This window comes from Nyctereutes procyonoides, unplaced genomic scaffold, assembly GCF_905146905.1.
Source record: "Nyctereutes procyonoides isolate TBG_1078 unplaced genomic scaffold, NYPRO_anot_genome, whole genome shotgun sequence".
Classification (NCBI taxonomy): Eukaryota; Metazoa; Chordata; class Mammalia; order Carnivora; family Canidae; genus Nyctereutes; species Nyctereutes procyonoides.
This window is the reverse complement of record NW_026575046.1, coordinates 26,330,845-26,345,820: the sequence shown is the minus strand read 5'-3', so window position 1 is coordinate 26,345,820 and position 14,976 is coordinate 26,330,845. Positions and strand designations below refer to the sequence as shown.

Sequence of the window (14,976 nt, the reverse complement as noted above, 5' to 3'; positions counted from 1 at the left end):
CAAAACTCAGGGACCATTCAGTACTCATGGGGGGATTCCAGCTTAATAGAAGCTGGGATTGGGACATGTCTGGGCAGGTCTGCTGAATATGCAGGGCAGGCATGCCTGGAGTCTATTTACATGACAACTTTTGGCTGAAGAATGACTGTATGCTGATCTGAATGGAAATTGGAGTGGGAATAACAGAAATGTGTCTGTTTTAGGACCCAGGTTTTGATAAATGTTCTTAAATAAATGAGTTTATTAATGAAATAATAGGTCATCTTTTTGTTTCTTGGGATCACACAATTTATGTTAAGATTCTTGACAGTTTGAAAATAGCTTGTTACTATCTTTAGGAATCTGTAGTCCTCATGTAGGAAATCATATCAAAATGAAAGAAGATTTATTTAATTTAGTTGACTACCTGGGATTATATTGGGTGTGTGAGAAAAGGACAAAGGACATATTTTGTGGCTTTGGGAATATTGGTGGATTCGTGAATTTTTAAAAATTTCCATAGGAAATAATGTATTTAAACATTATTTTGAACTGTGTACTCTTGCAACAGTACTGGAATTTGTGAATTGTGTCAAATATTAACATGGATAAAATACTTCTAAACTACATTTACCTTCCTTTTAAAAACTGTTCACAATTGTGCTTCTGGTCTTGATTGGTGCCATTCCTCATTCATTACATTTTCAAGATAGAGTTTGGTTGATGAGCCACAATTCCACTTTTGTTTTTCTTTAATCAATAACAATTTTACTATCTTAGAGGACACTCATTTTTTATGTGCCAGGCACCCATCTAAGCTTTTACACTTCTTAACTCTTTGAAGCCCCATGGCATTATTAAGGGGAGACACTTTCATTATCCTGACTACATACATGGGGAAACTGAGGCACATAGAGATTAAGTTACTTGTCCAAAAAATATATAGCAAACAGTGAAGAAAATCATGGATTTAGGGCAGTTGCAGTGTTTTAGCATAGTTACTAATCTCTCTAAATTTACTAATCTCTCTAAATTTTAAGATGACTTTAGAAAAGAAAAGGCGTGTCTCAGTTTGGGTATGGTTTAGGTGTCATGAACTCTCTCATTGCCAATTTTGATTCTTTAAGTAGTCTTGGTAAAGTCAATGGAATTATTTTCCAGAGACTTATGGTTAAATAAATAAATTTTTATTTATTTTATTTTATTATTTTTTTAAAAGATTTTATTTTATTTATTCATGACAGACACACAGAGAGAGAGACAGAGGCAGAGACAGAGACACACAGGCAGAGGGAGAAGCAGGCTCCATGCGGGGAGCCTGAAGCGGGACTCGATCCCGGGGCTCCAGGATCATACCTTGGGCCAAAGGCAGGCGTCAAACCGCTGAGCCACCCAGGGATCCCTGAATTAGACTTTTTTAAAAGATTTTTTTTTTTTTAAGATTTTATTTATTCGTGAGAGACAGAGAGAGAGAGAGAGAGAGAGAGGCAGAGACACAGGCAGAGGGAAAAGCAGGCTTCATGAAGGGAGCCTGACGTGGGACTCGATACTGGGACTCCAGGATCACGCCCTGGGCCAAAGGCAGGCTCTAAACCACTGAGCCACCCGGGCTGCCCTTTTTAAAGATTTTTTGAAACATAGTTGAACTTATAACAATAGCCTAATGATATTAATCTAATTTTAACTTTAGAAAAGACTTCAATTTTTTGCATCTAATTAATCAAGTACAGGATTACTGGAAAAGTAGGGAACTCCAAGAAGAAAACTGAGATACTGTCTAGTGTGTAAGAGAAATGATTGATGCTAACAAATATAACATAAAAATTTTAAACAAATCATCAGGATGTTGTTTAGAGGCAAGCTGCTGATTTTATCACTCCCCCTTGCTAAGACACACATTGGTCGCTGTTAAATCTGACGTTTTTACTCTGATTGTCAATGGCAGCTTTAAAATGTCTGTAGCATCCCAGGACAAAGTAACAAATCAACTCCAGGAAGGGCTGTGAAACAGTATCTGCTGGCTCTTTCCTTTCCCAAGAGCCCATCCCTAGTGGCAGGCCAGTAGCTTCTGAGCATTGGAGAAGTTATGACCCTTGTCCTCCCCAGGGTTGATGGCAGCCTGTTTGTCTTCTGCAACTCCCTTTCACCTTTCTCTGGGAAGCTGGGGGTGAAGGCTAACAAACCCTACAGGTTTAAACTGCCTTATTATTTAAACTGCCTACCCAAGAGGCCCCTCTGCCTTCACCAAATTTGGTGGCCACAGTTGGGAGCCAAGAGTCCCCTAAAATCATTTTTAATAGTTAAGAGTAAAGAGGGTTTTCAGAAAAGGGACAAAATTTTACAAAGATCTTAGGTCATGGTTTTTGAAAAAAAGATTGTATCTATTGGTTGAGCAATGTTGGCAATATTGACTGTTTTTTGCTCTTCCGTCCCACAGGCCCAGACCTCACTTCTTTGCCTCTTGCATTCCTTTGATATTTTTAATACACTTAGGCAATGAATTAGCACTCAATAAATTGAAAATTCGTATTATCTAGTTACATATTACTATGTATTACAGGGACCACCAACTGGTGTCCCCCCAATGTCAGACTTAGGCTCAAGTAGTGTGACTTGGCTGTCTTAATGTAACCTGCAAAATATTGACACACATTCTCGAGTGTCATTACATAATCCCGATAAATCATGGAGGTCACTGTGGCAATCCACCTCTGCCCCATCCTCACCCCAAGTCCTTAGAATTCCAACCCTGTAATGCCTATTTCTGTAGTTGACATTCCGATTTCTAGAATGTGCTTGTCAAGTACTAGTCTATTTTCACTTCTCCTTATGATGTGCTTTGTTTTTTAGAGATCTAAGATCCATTTTATTAAGATGAAGGAAGATAAGGGGTTCTCCTGGCTCTGGAGATGAGCTTACAAAAGGACAGCTAAGATGGTGGTGTTTGTAGGTATGCAGTCGCTCCTGCAAACGGGTTGCTGGACCTTACATCCCTATATTTTTCAGACTCCACTGAAGTGATTTGTAGTTTACTTTCGAGTTGCTATTGTCCTGGCTCACTCTACTTTTCAGCAAATGTATCATATACACTTTAACTTGAAAGCCCAAACACCTTCTTTCACATCACCAACAATTGAGACCATTGGCTTTTTAAAATTTTTTTATTTTTTCACTCATCATTTATTTACAAATACACATTATAACTTTTATATACATTGCACATTTACATGGTAGAAAAGTACAAAACTATATATTTAAATGAATTTATATTTAACTTGCCATGTTTGAAAATATAAAATTGCATCAGAAAAAAGTATTATGAAAAGCAAGAAACTTGAACTGATAAAGCTTTGATATAACTTTTAGTGACACATTGTTTGAAAAAGAACTAATTTAAGAGGTACAGCAGACTAGCTTAAAGGAAACACCTAACAATAGGTTGAATGTATAGCATTCCCTTCCGTCAGCCTCCAGATACCCACATCACTCAATTTCTTTGGATTTGTAACATCTCAAAAGTACATTATGGGAATTCTAACATTACTATCACCCTGTCTCTCACAAATCACAAGAGAACTGAACTAGGAGTTTCCTCAAAGGTGTATCCCCTGTACCTTCTATTTGAGTCAGTTATAACGCCTTTTGGTCAGTCAAGATTCCTTGTAAACAAAACCCGAGGGATCATGTATGTACAGAACAGGCAGCAGAGAATCCAATAAATAAACATGACAGAAACTGACATGCAAGTTTGTTAAAGTGGAAAAAGAGTCTAACGACGGTGAGATGGGAGGGAGACAGATGAGTGAGCAAATAGTAAGGAATGGACTTAAATGGTTTACAAGGAAAAAAAAAAGCTTTTACTTTACAAGCAAGAGACCTCACAATAAATAACAACTGCTCTTCCTTTCACGAATAAATTTCTTCAAAAACAAGGTGTACAGTCAACCAGACATTTTATGTATAAATTATAAAACATGACACAGTATAAATAAATGTCTACAAGTCTCAACTATGGGCCTCATCCAGTAGACCTCACAATGCCTGCCTCTCCGTGTCCAATGAGTAACAAGGTGGCCTGGGAGAGAGCTCTAGGACAAAAGTCCTTTATGTATAGTTTCCCCCCCAAATAAATAAGCGTACACTTATTTACAAGTATGGACAATATATTTTTTTTCTTTTTTCTTTCTTTCTTTTTCTTTTTCCTTTTTTTTTTTTTTTTTTTTTGCCAAAGGCTATGTCAACACTGAACATTGGTGGAGGGTTTACCACTCTAGAATGGAAGATATAGGAAAGCTGTAGTCCTGGTCTTCATCTTCCTCTTCTTCCTCGGTATCTTCCGAAATGGCTAGATGGGGGAATACAGGGGAGCTGTTGTTTAAATACGGACAACAACAGCGCAGAAGCAGCTCAGTGTATGTTTTCAAAGCCCTCTGATACAGCCATATTACAGCGTTGCATTTTTATGTGACTTGCAGTAAGATGCTTTGTTTTTGGCATCTGCTGTTATGCAATAAGTTTAAAAAAATTTTTGTTTTAAACATAATCTATGAAGTCAAAAACTGCAGAAAGTTCTGAAGAATCAATGGCTCAGGTTTTACGGGCAGATTCCTGAAATTAGATAAAAAGCGCTCTTGTGTTCTAGGTATAACTGCTTTGGGTCCTTAATTCAGAGTTAGTAGAGGCAACTGCGAAAAGCAGCAGCCCATGTGTGATAATATAAAACTGTCTTTGAAAAAGGAAAAAAAAAAACTTCTGAAGCAGTTAGTTTAGATTCAAGTGTTAATAAAGCAAACGGCAAAGCACATAACTAAAGCAAAATAATTAGGGGCAAATGACTAGGAGTGGGTTTTTAGAGGCAAGCCCGTTGATGATCCTTGGACAAGTCCTAAAGTCAGGAAACATTCCAGGGAGTTTTTCTGTGGACCACTGAATTGCTGGTGAAATTTAGCAGTTACCTAAATTTAAGGAGAAATGGGCTTATATTGGAAGGTTTTCGTGCTTTTCATGTTTCCATTCCCTAGGGCTTGCCTGGGAAAGCCTCAAATTGCAGCAAGGTTAAAATTGCACTTACAGTTGCAAGATCCGGAGTGCTTTACTTCCAGCAGCACACCTGAGGAGCAAGCAGCTTCCTTCATGGCACACTCGCTGGCATACGTGGCATTGTCACTGGCACAGACGGGCTCCTCAGACTTACTCTCAGGGCACAGCTCATCACAGAGGGAACACCGGCCTCTGCCAACCTTGAAATCCCACAAACACTTTTTTCCACCGGTGCACTGGATATCTTCACAGGACTTTGCTTCTAGGATATAATATGCCTGTGATAAGTAAATTGATTTCCCCTTTTCCCCATATCTCCCTTTCCTTAGTCCCATCAATAAATATAAATACACAACTTATTACTCACTAATAGGATAGTGGAGATATCATGCAAAAATGCTTGATAATAAAATCGAAACTCAAACACACACGTTTCCTGCATATCTTATTGGTACATGAAAATAGTATTTTGGGGTACGGATTATCACAGGATCCTTGAGTTAAATATGTATTTGATTATTTCCCACAAGTGGAATCTTTTGAAAGCTAAAGCATTCCATCAGTTATTAGAATCTGGTAACAGATTTTAGGAGCTGTTAAGCAATTATTTCTTGCTTCCAGCAAGTCTAGCACCTAAAATATGTGTAAAATCGAGTGAGTTCTAAGTTTCCTAAGACAGAAAATTGTTTCCTGTTTCTTGCTGGCATTCAACATATATGCCAATGCTTCTGGAAGATAACGGTTTCCTTGAGGAATGCTGTGTTTACAACAGTTTCCCCAAACTGGACAGTATGTAGGTCTCCCTTTGGGGAAACGATGCATTAGGAGAGGCTTGGGGTTTATTTACTGATTAACTCCGCAGTTTTAACACTACACCCAGCCTTTCTGATCCTGTTTCCATTTTTCCTTCCTTAATCCAGAATACCTACTGATACACTTTCCCTCATAGGCTAATCCAATCGATCTGCCCAGTAGGCAGGTGGCCTTTCTCAGGTGACAGGCACTGGGGTAAGTCACTCCGTCATTCCCACAGAGATACTGTTCAGAGGAGGTGGGCTCTGGGCACATCCGGTTACATGTCACACAGTAGGCATTATTAGTCTGGTCCACCACACATGTGGAACTGCCTGGACAGAACACATCCCGACAGGTCTCTGAAATAAAGAGGGAAACCGTGTCAAAAACCGGCACTTCCTGGCCCTTAGGCAATGAGCATTTGGTATTGCCAAAGAAATCCGAAAAGGTAAGGACCCAGCTTTTCAAAAAGCAGTTTGGGAACCTTGTGGTTTTCAAGAGAGAAATCTATGACTCTAGGTTGACCCCCTCAGTGTTCTGAAGAAGCCTTCAGAATATATATAAAGGACTACTTTATTTTGCATCATTATCATCATAATTATTAGGCTCTTATAGTGGGGCTGTACCATCCCCCAGGGGTCTTCCAGAAGGTCCACCTCCGGCAGAAAGCGGGAGGAGGGGAGCCAGGTAGGACCTACTTTTACATTTGCCCTGGTACTGGACTTCCAGCTCCGGCTGCTCTTTACATCTGGCCTTGAGGAGCGCACATTCGTTACGGTAGGTTTTCCCGTCCAGCCCGCAGACTGGGCCCTTCCAGGTGATGTTGGAACAGTCTGGGGCACAGACACAGCGGGGTTTGTTCTTCTTGTTCATTCGGCATTTTTTCCCGGGGCCACAGTCCACGTTTTCGCAGGTCTCTACGAGGTGGAAAGGGGCATGGATCAAAACCTGGGCCAGGCAGTCTGCAGGTCAGCCAGGAGGGTGGTGGAGACCTTGTACAGTCGGGTGGCCAGGAGTTCGCACCAGAGGGGGCCGGCTCTCTCCTAGAAGTTGAGGAGGGGGTGGGGGCCGTGGTCTGCACCCTATACCCGAAATCTGCCATCGAGTGGGATTCAGCACCATACTTGGCTACTAAGTCCAGGAAACTTTGGCAACTGTGTTTAGCCGGAAGATGTGTAAACAGGTGAGATTCAACCCGAAAGGCTAACCAGGGCTGGGGAGGGGGGCGGTTAGGGTGGGGGAACAAGATAGAGGGAACCCACGGACAGAGCTCGGCGGGACCCAAACCCCAGCAGGGCAATGGGGAAGGTGAGGATAAGACGCCCTCTACTGAGGGCCTGCACACTGGGGAGGAAGAGTCCTACCTTTGCAGGGGATGCAGTTGGGGGCGCCCCCGTTGAAAATCATCCACTTGAAGAGCGTGTTGTCATTTACATCCTCCTCGGTCCACGAGGTGCTCAGGCGGCCGGTGCTGCAGCACTCTTCCTTGCTCAGTTCTGTTTTATATAGGACCTGGCAGCGGCCGTTCTTTGCTTGGCGGAGCCAGCAATTCCCAGCTGCGAGGAGACAGGGGTGGGAGGTGGGTGAGCGAGAGGCGGGGGTGGGTGGGGGGTGGGGGGGAGTGAGAGGAGGGAGGCGGCGGGCTGGGGAGGGAAGGAGACCCAGCGGGGATGGGGAGGGAGTGACTGTGGAGGAGTAGAGAGAGACGGCAGAGAAAAGCAGAAAATAAATCGAAGGGAGTGAAGAGGTGGGGAAAGGGGGGGGGGAGGCGGCTGCAGAGGTGGGAGGTGGGTGAGGGGGAAGCGGGGCGCGAGCCAGGAGCCAGAGCGCCCCAGCCCCTATCAATGTCAGTTACCAGTGACCCAGACACAACACGTGCAGCTTGCATTGACTTTTACTAGACTGTTTACTTTTATTCGTCCCATTTCATAACCTGCAGCGACTCGAAGAGCAGATTAAAGAACCTGACAAAAACAGGATGCGACGGATGTTTTTACATGTCGGTTTCACGTAGGCGGCACGGGTATTATTTGTGACAGGGGTTAAGAAAGTAGGAGAACTTGAGAGAGGAGGAGAAAGAACGAGGAGAGACCCACACCGACACGCACAACAGGAACACATCAAGGAAAAAGGAAAAAAAAAAAAAAAAAAAAGAGGCACTTGGGAAAAATGAAAGCAAAAAAAAAAAAAAAAAAAAAAAAAGCCAGCGGGCCCTGCCCGGAGCTGCCCCGCGCGGCCTCGAGGCGCAGCCCGCCCGGCCGGCCCGTTTTGCAATCCGCCAGACCCGGAGGACGCCCGCGGCCACCGCGAGCTTTCGAAATCTCCGAGGGCTGCTTTCGCCGGCGCCCACGTCCGCGGCACCCGGGCAGCGCCTCGCCCCGAAAGGCGGGCAACTCCGCCGCGCGGTGCCGGCGGCGAGGGGGCAGTGCCCCGGGGGACAGTTTACAACACGCTCAGGACGCTAACGCCAGGGCCAGGAAGGCTCCAGGTCTGCCTCGAGCACAGTGTAGGGGGGCTGGGGGGGGGGGGAGAGGCAAAGGGGGAGGCTTCCTGCTCTTTCACGTACACCTATCTCCTACCTACCGAGAAACCTTTGCAAGTTCATTTTCCCTCCTTCCTCCCCCCTTTCACGTTCGGATTTTGGTCAGGAAGACTTCTTAGGAATCATCTATATAACCTGCACGACAATTGGCCGGCAAGCTGCTATTATTATTATATTACTATTATTAATTATCATTCAAAAAATTGTGCCAAAAGACTTAATTGGAATACATCTAATTTACAAAGAAGAGACCAAACTTTAGTCATTTGCTCTTTATGCATCTCAGAATTTAGAGAAGTTGGGAGCTCCTCGCTCTTCTACCTAAAGTTGGTCGGAGGAATGAGGCACAGGCAAAAAAAAAAAAAAAAGTAAACTACTCAAAACACTCCAGGGGAAAAAAAAAAATCTTTTTTTTTTTTTTTTTGCGGGGTTTGGAGGGGGGTGTTTGGGGGTTTGGAAGAAGCATCCACTAGGCAGAAAGCTACTCTTCCCTCTAAAATTTTCAGCATCCACATCTCCAAGTTTGGGCAAAGTTGCTGAAACCGCGTCCCCCCGGCCACCAAAGACATTTCAGGATCTCCCCCCGCCACCCCCCGCCGCCATCCCCCGGTCATTTTTGAAAGTATCCAAAAGACGTAGGAGGGGAAGAGGGGTAGATGGCAAACGGATCGACTGAAACCTCCAGGCTACTGATGCTTGTCCCCCTCTCCAGAGCCAACACTGGGGAGGTAACATCTCAACTCATTATGTCCACAACTTGGAGCATCTAACCCTAACTACTGAGCGAGGCTCGGGCTTCCTCCCTTTTCCTCTTCAAGGATGACCGCGCTGCAAACTCGGCTGGCGGTCCCAAAGTGCCACTGCCTTGAGCCTTCGCGCTCCGCTCCATCCCGGAGTCGCTAAGTTGGCCCGACATCTCCCGGGAGCAGCGGTGCCGAGAGCAGACCCAGCGCCCCCGACAGAAAAGTACGAAGCCCCGGCCGCAGCCGAGCCTCCCCTCGCGGCGCATCCCCCCTCGCTCGCTTACCCTGGGCGCTGCGGTCCTCCATGAACTGGCACAGCAGCAGCAGCAGGAGGCAGAGCCCGCCGGGCGGGTGCCGGGGACCGACCATCCTGGGGGCAGGCGCGGGGCGAGGAGCGCGGCGGCGCGGGCAGCGGGCGGCGGGCGGCGCGGGCGGCGGGCAGCGGGCGGCGGGCAGCGGGCGCGGCGGCGGGTGGCTCCGGCGAGCGGCGCGCGTCGCAGAGGCGAGCGGCGGAGGGCGCAGCGATCCCGGCGCAGCCCCGCGCTCGCCGCCGGCCGCCCGCGCGATTCAATGGACGTCAGAAGCCGGGCGCAGCCGCGCTTTAAATGTAGACGGGGGTCTCCGCGGTTTGCGGTGGGCGGTCTCCCAGTGTGTGGGGCAGCGGGAGGGCGGCCGCGAGCCGGGGTGTGCGCGGCTCCTTGGGGGTGGGGAGCTTTTAAAAGTTCAGTGTGAATCAGGTGACATTTCCCACCTTCTGGAAACGCTTCCCAATTATCTGTCGGAGGTGCCCGAAATCAAAGCGGCAGGAGGGGAATCGCCGAGTTCTTATTTGCGTAGGAGGGAGAGGGAGGGGGAAGGCGCAGGGGCGGGGGGGTGGGGTGGGGGCGACGCTTCGGGGGTGGGGAGCGGGGAAGAACACCCACTTCAAGTCCTGCACGCCGCCGCTCGCAGGCAACGCCGGCGCGCCCGGGGTGGCGGGTGTGTGCGCGCGTGTGTGAGAGTGAGTGTGAGTGTGAGAGTGAGAGGGGGGCGCGCTGGGGGCGCTGGAGGCGGCGGGCGGCGCAGGGGGGAGCCCGGGAGTTGGTCTCCGCTCCGCCGCTCCGCCGCTCCAGGAGGACTTTGCAGACGCCCCGAGAGCCCGGGGCCGCTGAGACCGCCGCCTGCTCGCGGTCGGGGCGGAGCGCGGGGCCCCTGGCCGCCGGGGCGCAGCCGGGGGCGCAGCCGGGGGCGCAGCCGGGGCGCAGCGCACGCTCTTAGGTCCCCGCGGCCCGGGCGCGCGCCCCGCGGGGTTTTGTGTCTGGGTCGGGGCTGGCCCGACTCTGCGGCCACCCCCGGCCCGCAGTTGGGGCTGCGAGCCCCAGCCCGGGCGCCTTCCACCTCGGCTGGGAGGGGCCGAGACGCGGCCCCGGGTCTCGACGAGTCCGGAGCAAAAGAAAAAAAAAAAATGTTGAGCACCCCAGGCCCAGCCCCCCCCCCCCCCCCGTCACAGTCTCGCCCTCTCCCTTTCTTTTCTCCCCTTTCACTTCGCGGCGTCTGGAGTCGGAGCCCGGAGCGGGGGCGCCGACGTAGGCGGTCTGCACCCCCCACCCCCACCCACCCCACCCCCACCCTCCCCGGCGCGGAGACTCCCCAGTTTCTGTCCTGTGTGCCTCTGTCTGTCTCTCCCAGTCTCCTTCTCGGCTCTGTCTTCTCTTTCTCCCTCTTTTCTCTCTCTTTCTCGGTCCGCGGAATAAAAAAGATTGCAACATCGATAATGAACTTCTGTAGCCTCAGTTTATTAAGCACAGTGCCTGGCATTCTTCGCTGAAAGTTGGCGGGTCTCTCATTTATAACATTTTTGGCACCGCTGAATGAAACCGAGGAGGCGATATTTCCTTTTATATAAAACGATTACTTCACGGAAAATGCTATATTGTTTATTCCAAAGCTGCCTTTTAAATTTCCATTCTTTTCGCTTCTGGAGCCCGAAGGACAACAGACAGCGAAGTATGCAGACAAAATTCTTGGACATTCGCAGGTCACTGGGATTTGTTCTACGGATTTCAAATCCGCCCCTCTTCGCCCTCCCTCAAGCCTCCCCCCACCCCCGCCAGACCGCCACCCCCCCATTCCTCCTCTCGCCCTCCCCCCACCACCTTCCATCAGCCCCCCCCTCCACAACTGCAAATAACTCAGTGATAACAGATTTTTTTCCACCAACTGCAGGAGATAGTGCTAATCTTTTAATAAAAGATCCCATTACAATGGGATCTGTCTGGACAGACTATAATAGATCCCGAAATACAGCCGTGCTAATATTAGAAGACAGTTGTTTGGGTGCCTCTCAGACGGGCCCAAGCCCCCCTTTGAAAGTGGGCATGAATCACAAAGCCCCGCGGCCGCCGCACCTGCACCGCGCGCATTCGGTGCAGCAGGCTGGTAAAAACGGGTGACCTCGCCGCTGCTTTTCGCTTTATAATTACCGTCCTGAGGACGGGAGAGGAGGGGTGCCGGCGGCCCGGGGGTGGAGGGCTGGCTTTTTGGTGACTTCAGACGGCTCTGGGGGCTCCACATCCTTCTTAGTTTTTTCAGATTTATCTTCTCTCTCTCTCTCTCTCTCTCTCTCTCTCTCTCTTCTCTCTCTCCCTCTCGTCTGCCCACCCTTTCCCTTTTCTGTTTCCCTCCCCTACCCCGAGTCTGCTCAAACTCTCCCCCCTTCTCCCTCCCCTCTTTCTTTTCCCGTCTTCCTTTCTCTCTTCCCTCCAACGCAGCATTAATGTAGGGTTGTTTAGTGCCCTCTAATGGCAGACGACATTAACAATTAATAGCAAACTGTCCCCTTTGCAGGAGCCGCCACTCAATGGCAGAGTTCCAAAGTTGAATTTATTTCTTCTTTATTCAGGGAGGTGGAGAGAGTGCTTATACAGTAAAGTGCTGGAGGGAAAGTATGTTTTCTCCCTTTCAGGTCTTCTTTTTCCCCAAGGAGAACAGTCACAAGAAAGGGGAAAGCTAACAGTTATTGTTATTTGACTTAATGCGTGTAAAAAACTTGTCTTTTAATAGCAGCAAAGAGACGCAGTTTTGTTTTAGCTGGGTTTATCAAACCATGTATCTAGGACTGGATAAATAAATAAATTAGATATTCTGAATAGATAAAACATTCTAGATGGTAGATGGTTGGATCTTATGGCAATGCTACCAAATAGCCGTTAACACGTTTTAAGACCCACACATAACTCTATGAATTTATATTTGTCCCTGTTTAAGGACACTTATTGGTTCTGAATCCACTGTAGTCCCTCAAAACTTGGAAAATGTGATTATAATTAGAGTTTTCACCCTAGGACCATACAAAACACTTAAATTTTACTCATGCTTGGTCATATATGAAGTCATCTTGCTTAGAGGAAAGTAGGGTCACGTTTTAATCCGTGGTTTATTTTCCCAGTACTTCTGGGAATATGATTTTAAAGATCATAATTTCTTCATATTTTATAACATATACCAATGAAAATAGTGATGTAACTTGCATGTATTATTATATTTAGCTTGTTCCATTACATGTGCATATACAGTATGTTGACATAAAAAGAGCATACAGATAGATACAATGACTTTTGGGGGAGAATCTATGTGGATAAATAAAAACAATAGAGTCAGTTTTGCTGGGTTAATAAATATTCGAAATTTTTATCAAAAGTATTTGGTTTATCTGAGTAGTTAATATAGAGAGATAACTGGTGTCATAAACACTTTCTAAATTAACTTAATCCAAGGTGTGTCTACACAATTCTGTATGGTGGGTAAAAAGTAAAAATTCTGTTTCTATTGGATTTTTTGTCTACATAATGCCAAATACTCAGACTGATCATTTGACTAAATCAACTGCATTGACTAATTGCTTTGGCATCATGTAATTGTCTAGGTTGGCCAAAGCAGACGCAGTAGCTCTCTTTGTAAAAAAAAAAAAAAAAAAAAAGCCACCTCTCATAGGAGTGCCCCACTACCAGGGGCAGACCCATACAGGATTACTTCTCGCCCTAGAGAGGGTGGCCCTGCAGGTCAGGGTTGAGGTCACTGGCAAACACATTGTGGAAAACACAAGTGCTGTGTTGCTTTTACCCTTGTGAATAAGCAGCTTGGTGTTTGTTTAATGATACAAGCTCATCCTGTTTTTCAGCTGCACCTTGGATAGTATTGATCTGTTTGGGAGAATGTCTGCTCTGAATCGGCACAGATCAGTCATTAGGACTCTTGTTGGCCTGGGTTATCTTCTGGCCAATTCAAGGAAATGAGACATAGGTCAATATTGGGCCTCCTGTGAGCATCAGCAAGAGATCCATCCGATTTCTGTGGTATGAAATGGTATCACACCTGTTCAACACCATCACAGAAAAACAGCTGCTATATATATATATTTTTTACTGTTTTATCTCCTGTAAATGTTAAATATTGGGTTTGTGGATGTCTAAATGTCAAGAGGACATTTTAAAATAAAAATGCCCTCTTTCATTTTTGTTGTATGCCTCTAAGTTTGACTTCTTATTTTTTTCCTTTCTGCTCTGCCAAAAAAGTAAATGTAAATTATGAGAAACACAATAGGACCACTTTGTAACTGACTTTCTGGGCAGCACACAAAAAGACTGCTGTTCTCTGATTGTTTTTTTGTCAGCTTCAAAAGCTGTCTTCCTTCTGAAGTTTATAAATTTAAAATATTAGAGTTTAGCAAATGATTCAATCTAGTTTCCAAGATAGCTATTTGAAATCATATGAAATTGCTGTTTGAGACCAGGACGGACCTGGTTGAATTTCAGTCTCTAAAAAAAAAAAAAAAAAAAAAGAGAGAGAGAGAATATGGAAGGGGGTGGGATAAAGTTATGCATGGAAAATTTGAAAGTCATGAACTGAGTAGCTTTTACTTTTTTGCCTGAAAATTAAGTGTTCAACTTTTTTGAAGTTAGGTGTTTTGCAAAATGGATATTAAGATTTCAAATTCAGATAAACAATCTTATAGAATTTAAGCACTTGATATAAAGGCTGAATGATTTTAAAATCAGATTTTGTTCTTCTAGGTACAAAAACAGCTACTTAATGCGTCATGGTCTCTGGATTGTGCAACTTCTTAGGCTAGAATGAGGATTTGAAGTGGGGTTGGGGGGTAATAGTTCTGTATTGGCTGAATTGTTGCAGAACTAAAAAGTTAAGAAATGTGAGTACATAAAAGCAATGTTTATTCAAGATGATGTCCAAATCAATTAAGTTTTTAAAAAAGTCACTAGAATGTATGTTTTTTTGTATAGTAGTGAGAAAACAATTGATTACCTGGACTTTTCTCTTTTCAGTGTTGCTTTGGTGTTATGTAGAGCCAGTCAATCATGGACAGCCCTTTCTTTCTGATATTACTTGTTTCTGTATAACATTTTTTAAAAAGCATTTTTTTTTTCAAAGTAATCTCTACACCCAGCATGGGGCTTGAACTCACAACCCTGAGATCAAGAGTTGCAGGGATCCCTGGGTGGCGCAGCGGTTTAGCGCCTGCCTTTGGCCCAGGGCACGATCCTGGAGACCCGGGATCGAATCCCACGTCGGGCTCCCTGCATGGAGCCTGCTTCTCCCTCTGCCTATGTCTCTGCCTCTCTCTCTGTGTGACTATCATGAATAAATAAATAAAATCTTAAAAAAAAAAAAAAAGAGTTGCAAGCTCCACTGACTGAGCCAGCCAGGCATGGTTCTATACATTTTTATTGTCTTATTCTCCCCTCCAATTTTAGAAATATTTTGGGTTTCCAGCAGTCATCTAAGATATGTGGCACAAAGTCACTTAAACTAGTTCTATCAGCATATTCAAGTTTATTGTAATTAAGTCATTAAAATAAACTTTAAAGAAAAGTAAAGATT

At 45.7% G+C, this 14,976-nt stretch overlaps 1 protein-coding gene across 3 annotated transcripts; it reads right to left on the bottom strand.

Moving 5' to 3' along the window:
• Positions 1-4,093: 4,093 nt before the first annotated feature.
• FST (follistatin) lies at positions 4,094-9,918 on the bottom strand. Of its 3 annotated transcripts, none has more exons than XM_055325874.1 (6): positions 9,384-9,918; positions 7,179-7,370; positions 6,513-6,731; positions 5,949-6,173; positions 5,051-5,278; positions 4,094-4,324 (listed from the first exon to the last, which is right to left on the bottom strand). In XM_055325874.1, the coding sequence occupies exons 1-6, from the start codon at positions 9,466-9,468 to the stop codon at positions 4,242-4,244; spliced, it is 1,032 nt and encodes a 343-aa protein (XP_055181849.1). In that variant the 5' UTR covers positions 9,469-9,918; the 3' UTR covers positions 4,094-4,241. The 3 variants fall into 3 exon arrangements, with proteins under 3 accessions (XP_055181849.1, XP_055181850.1, XP_055181847.1); XM_055325875.1 differs by having other exon boundaries at positions 4,094-4,587; positions 5,051-5,281; positions 9,384-9,917; XM_055325872.1 differs by having other exon boundaries at positions 5,051-5,281; positions 9,384-9,916.
• Positions 9,919-14,976: the final 5,058 nt, after the last annotated feature.

Bases quoted from the DNA above. Each gene is read 5' to 3' on its own strand.
- FST (XM_055325872.1), bottom strand. From the start codon at position 9,468: ATGGTCGGTCCCCGGCACCCGCCCGGCGGGCTCTGCCTCCTGCTGCTG. The intron at 7,371-9,383 runs GTAAGCGAGCGA...GTCTCCTCGCAG, and splicing joins GGAGGACCGCAGCGCCCAGG to CTGGGAATTGCTGGCTCCGC. The intron at 6,732-7,178 runs GTAGGACTCTTC...TCCACCTCGTAG, and splicing joins CAACTGCATCCCCTGCAAAG to AGACCTGCGAAAACGTGGAC.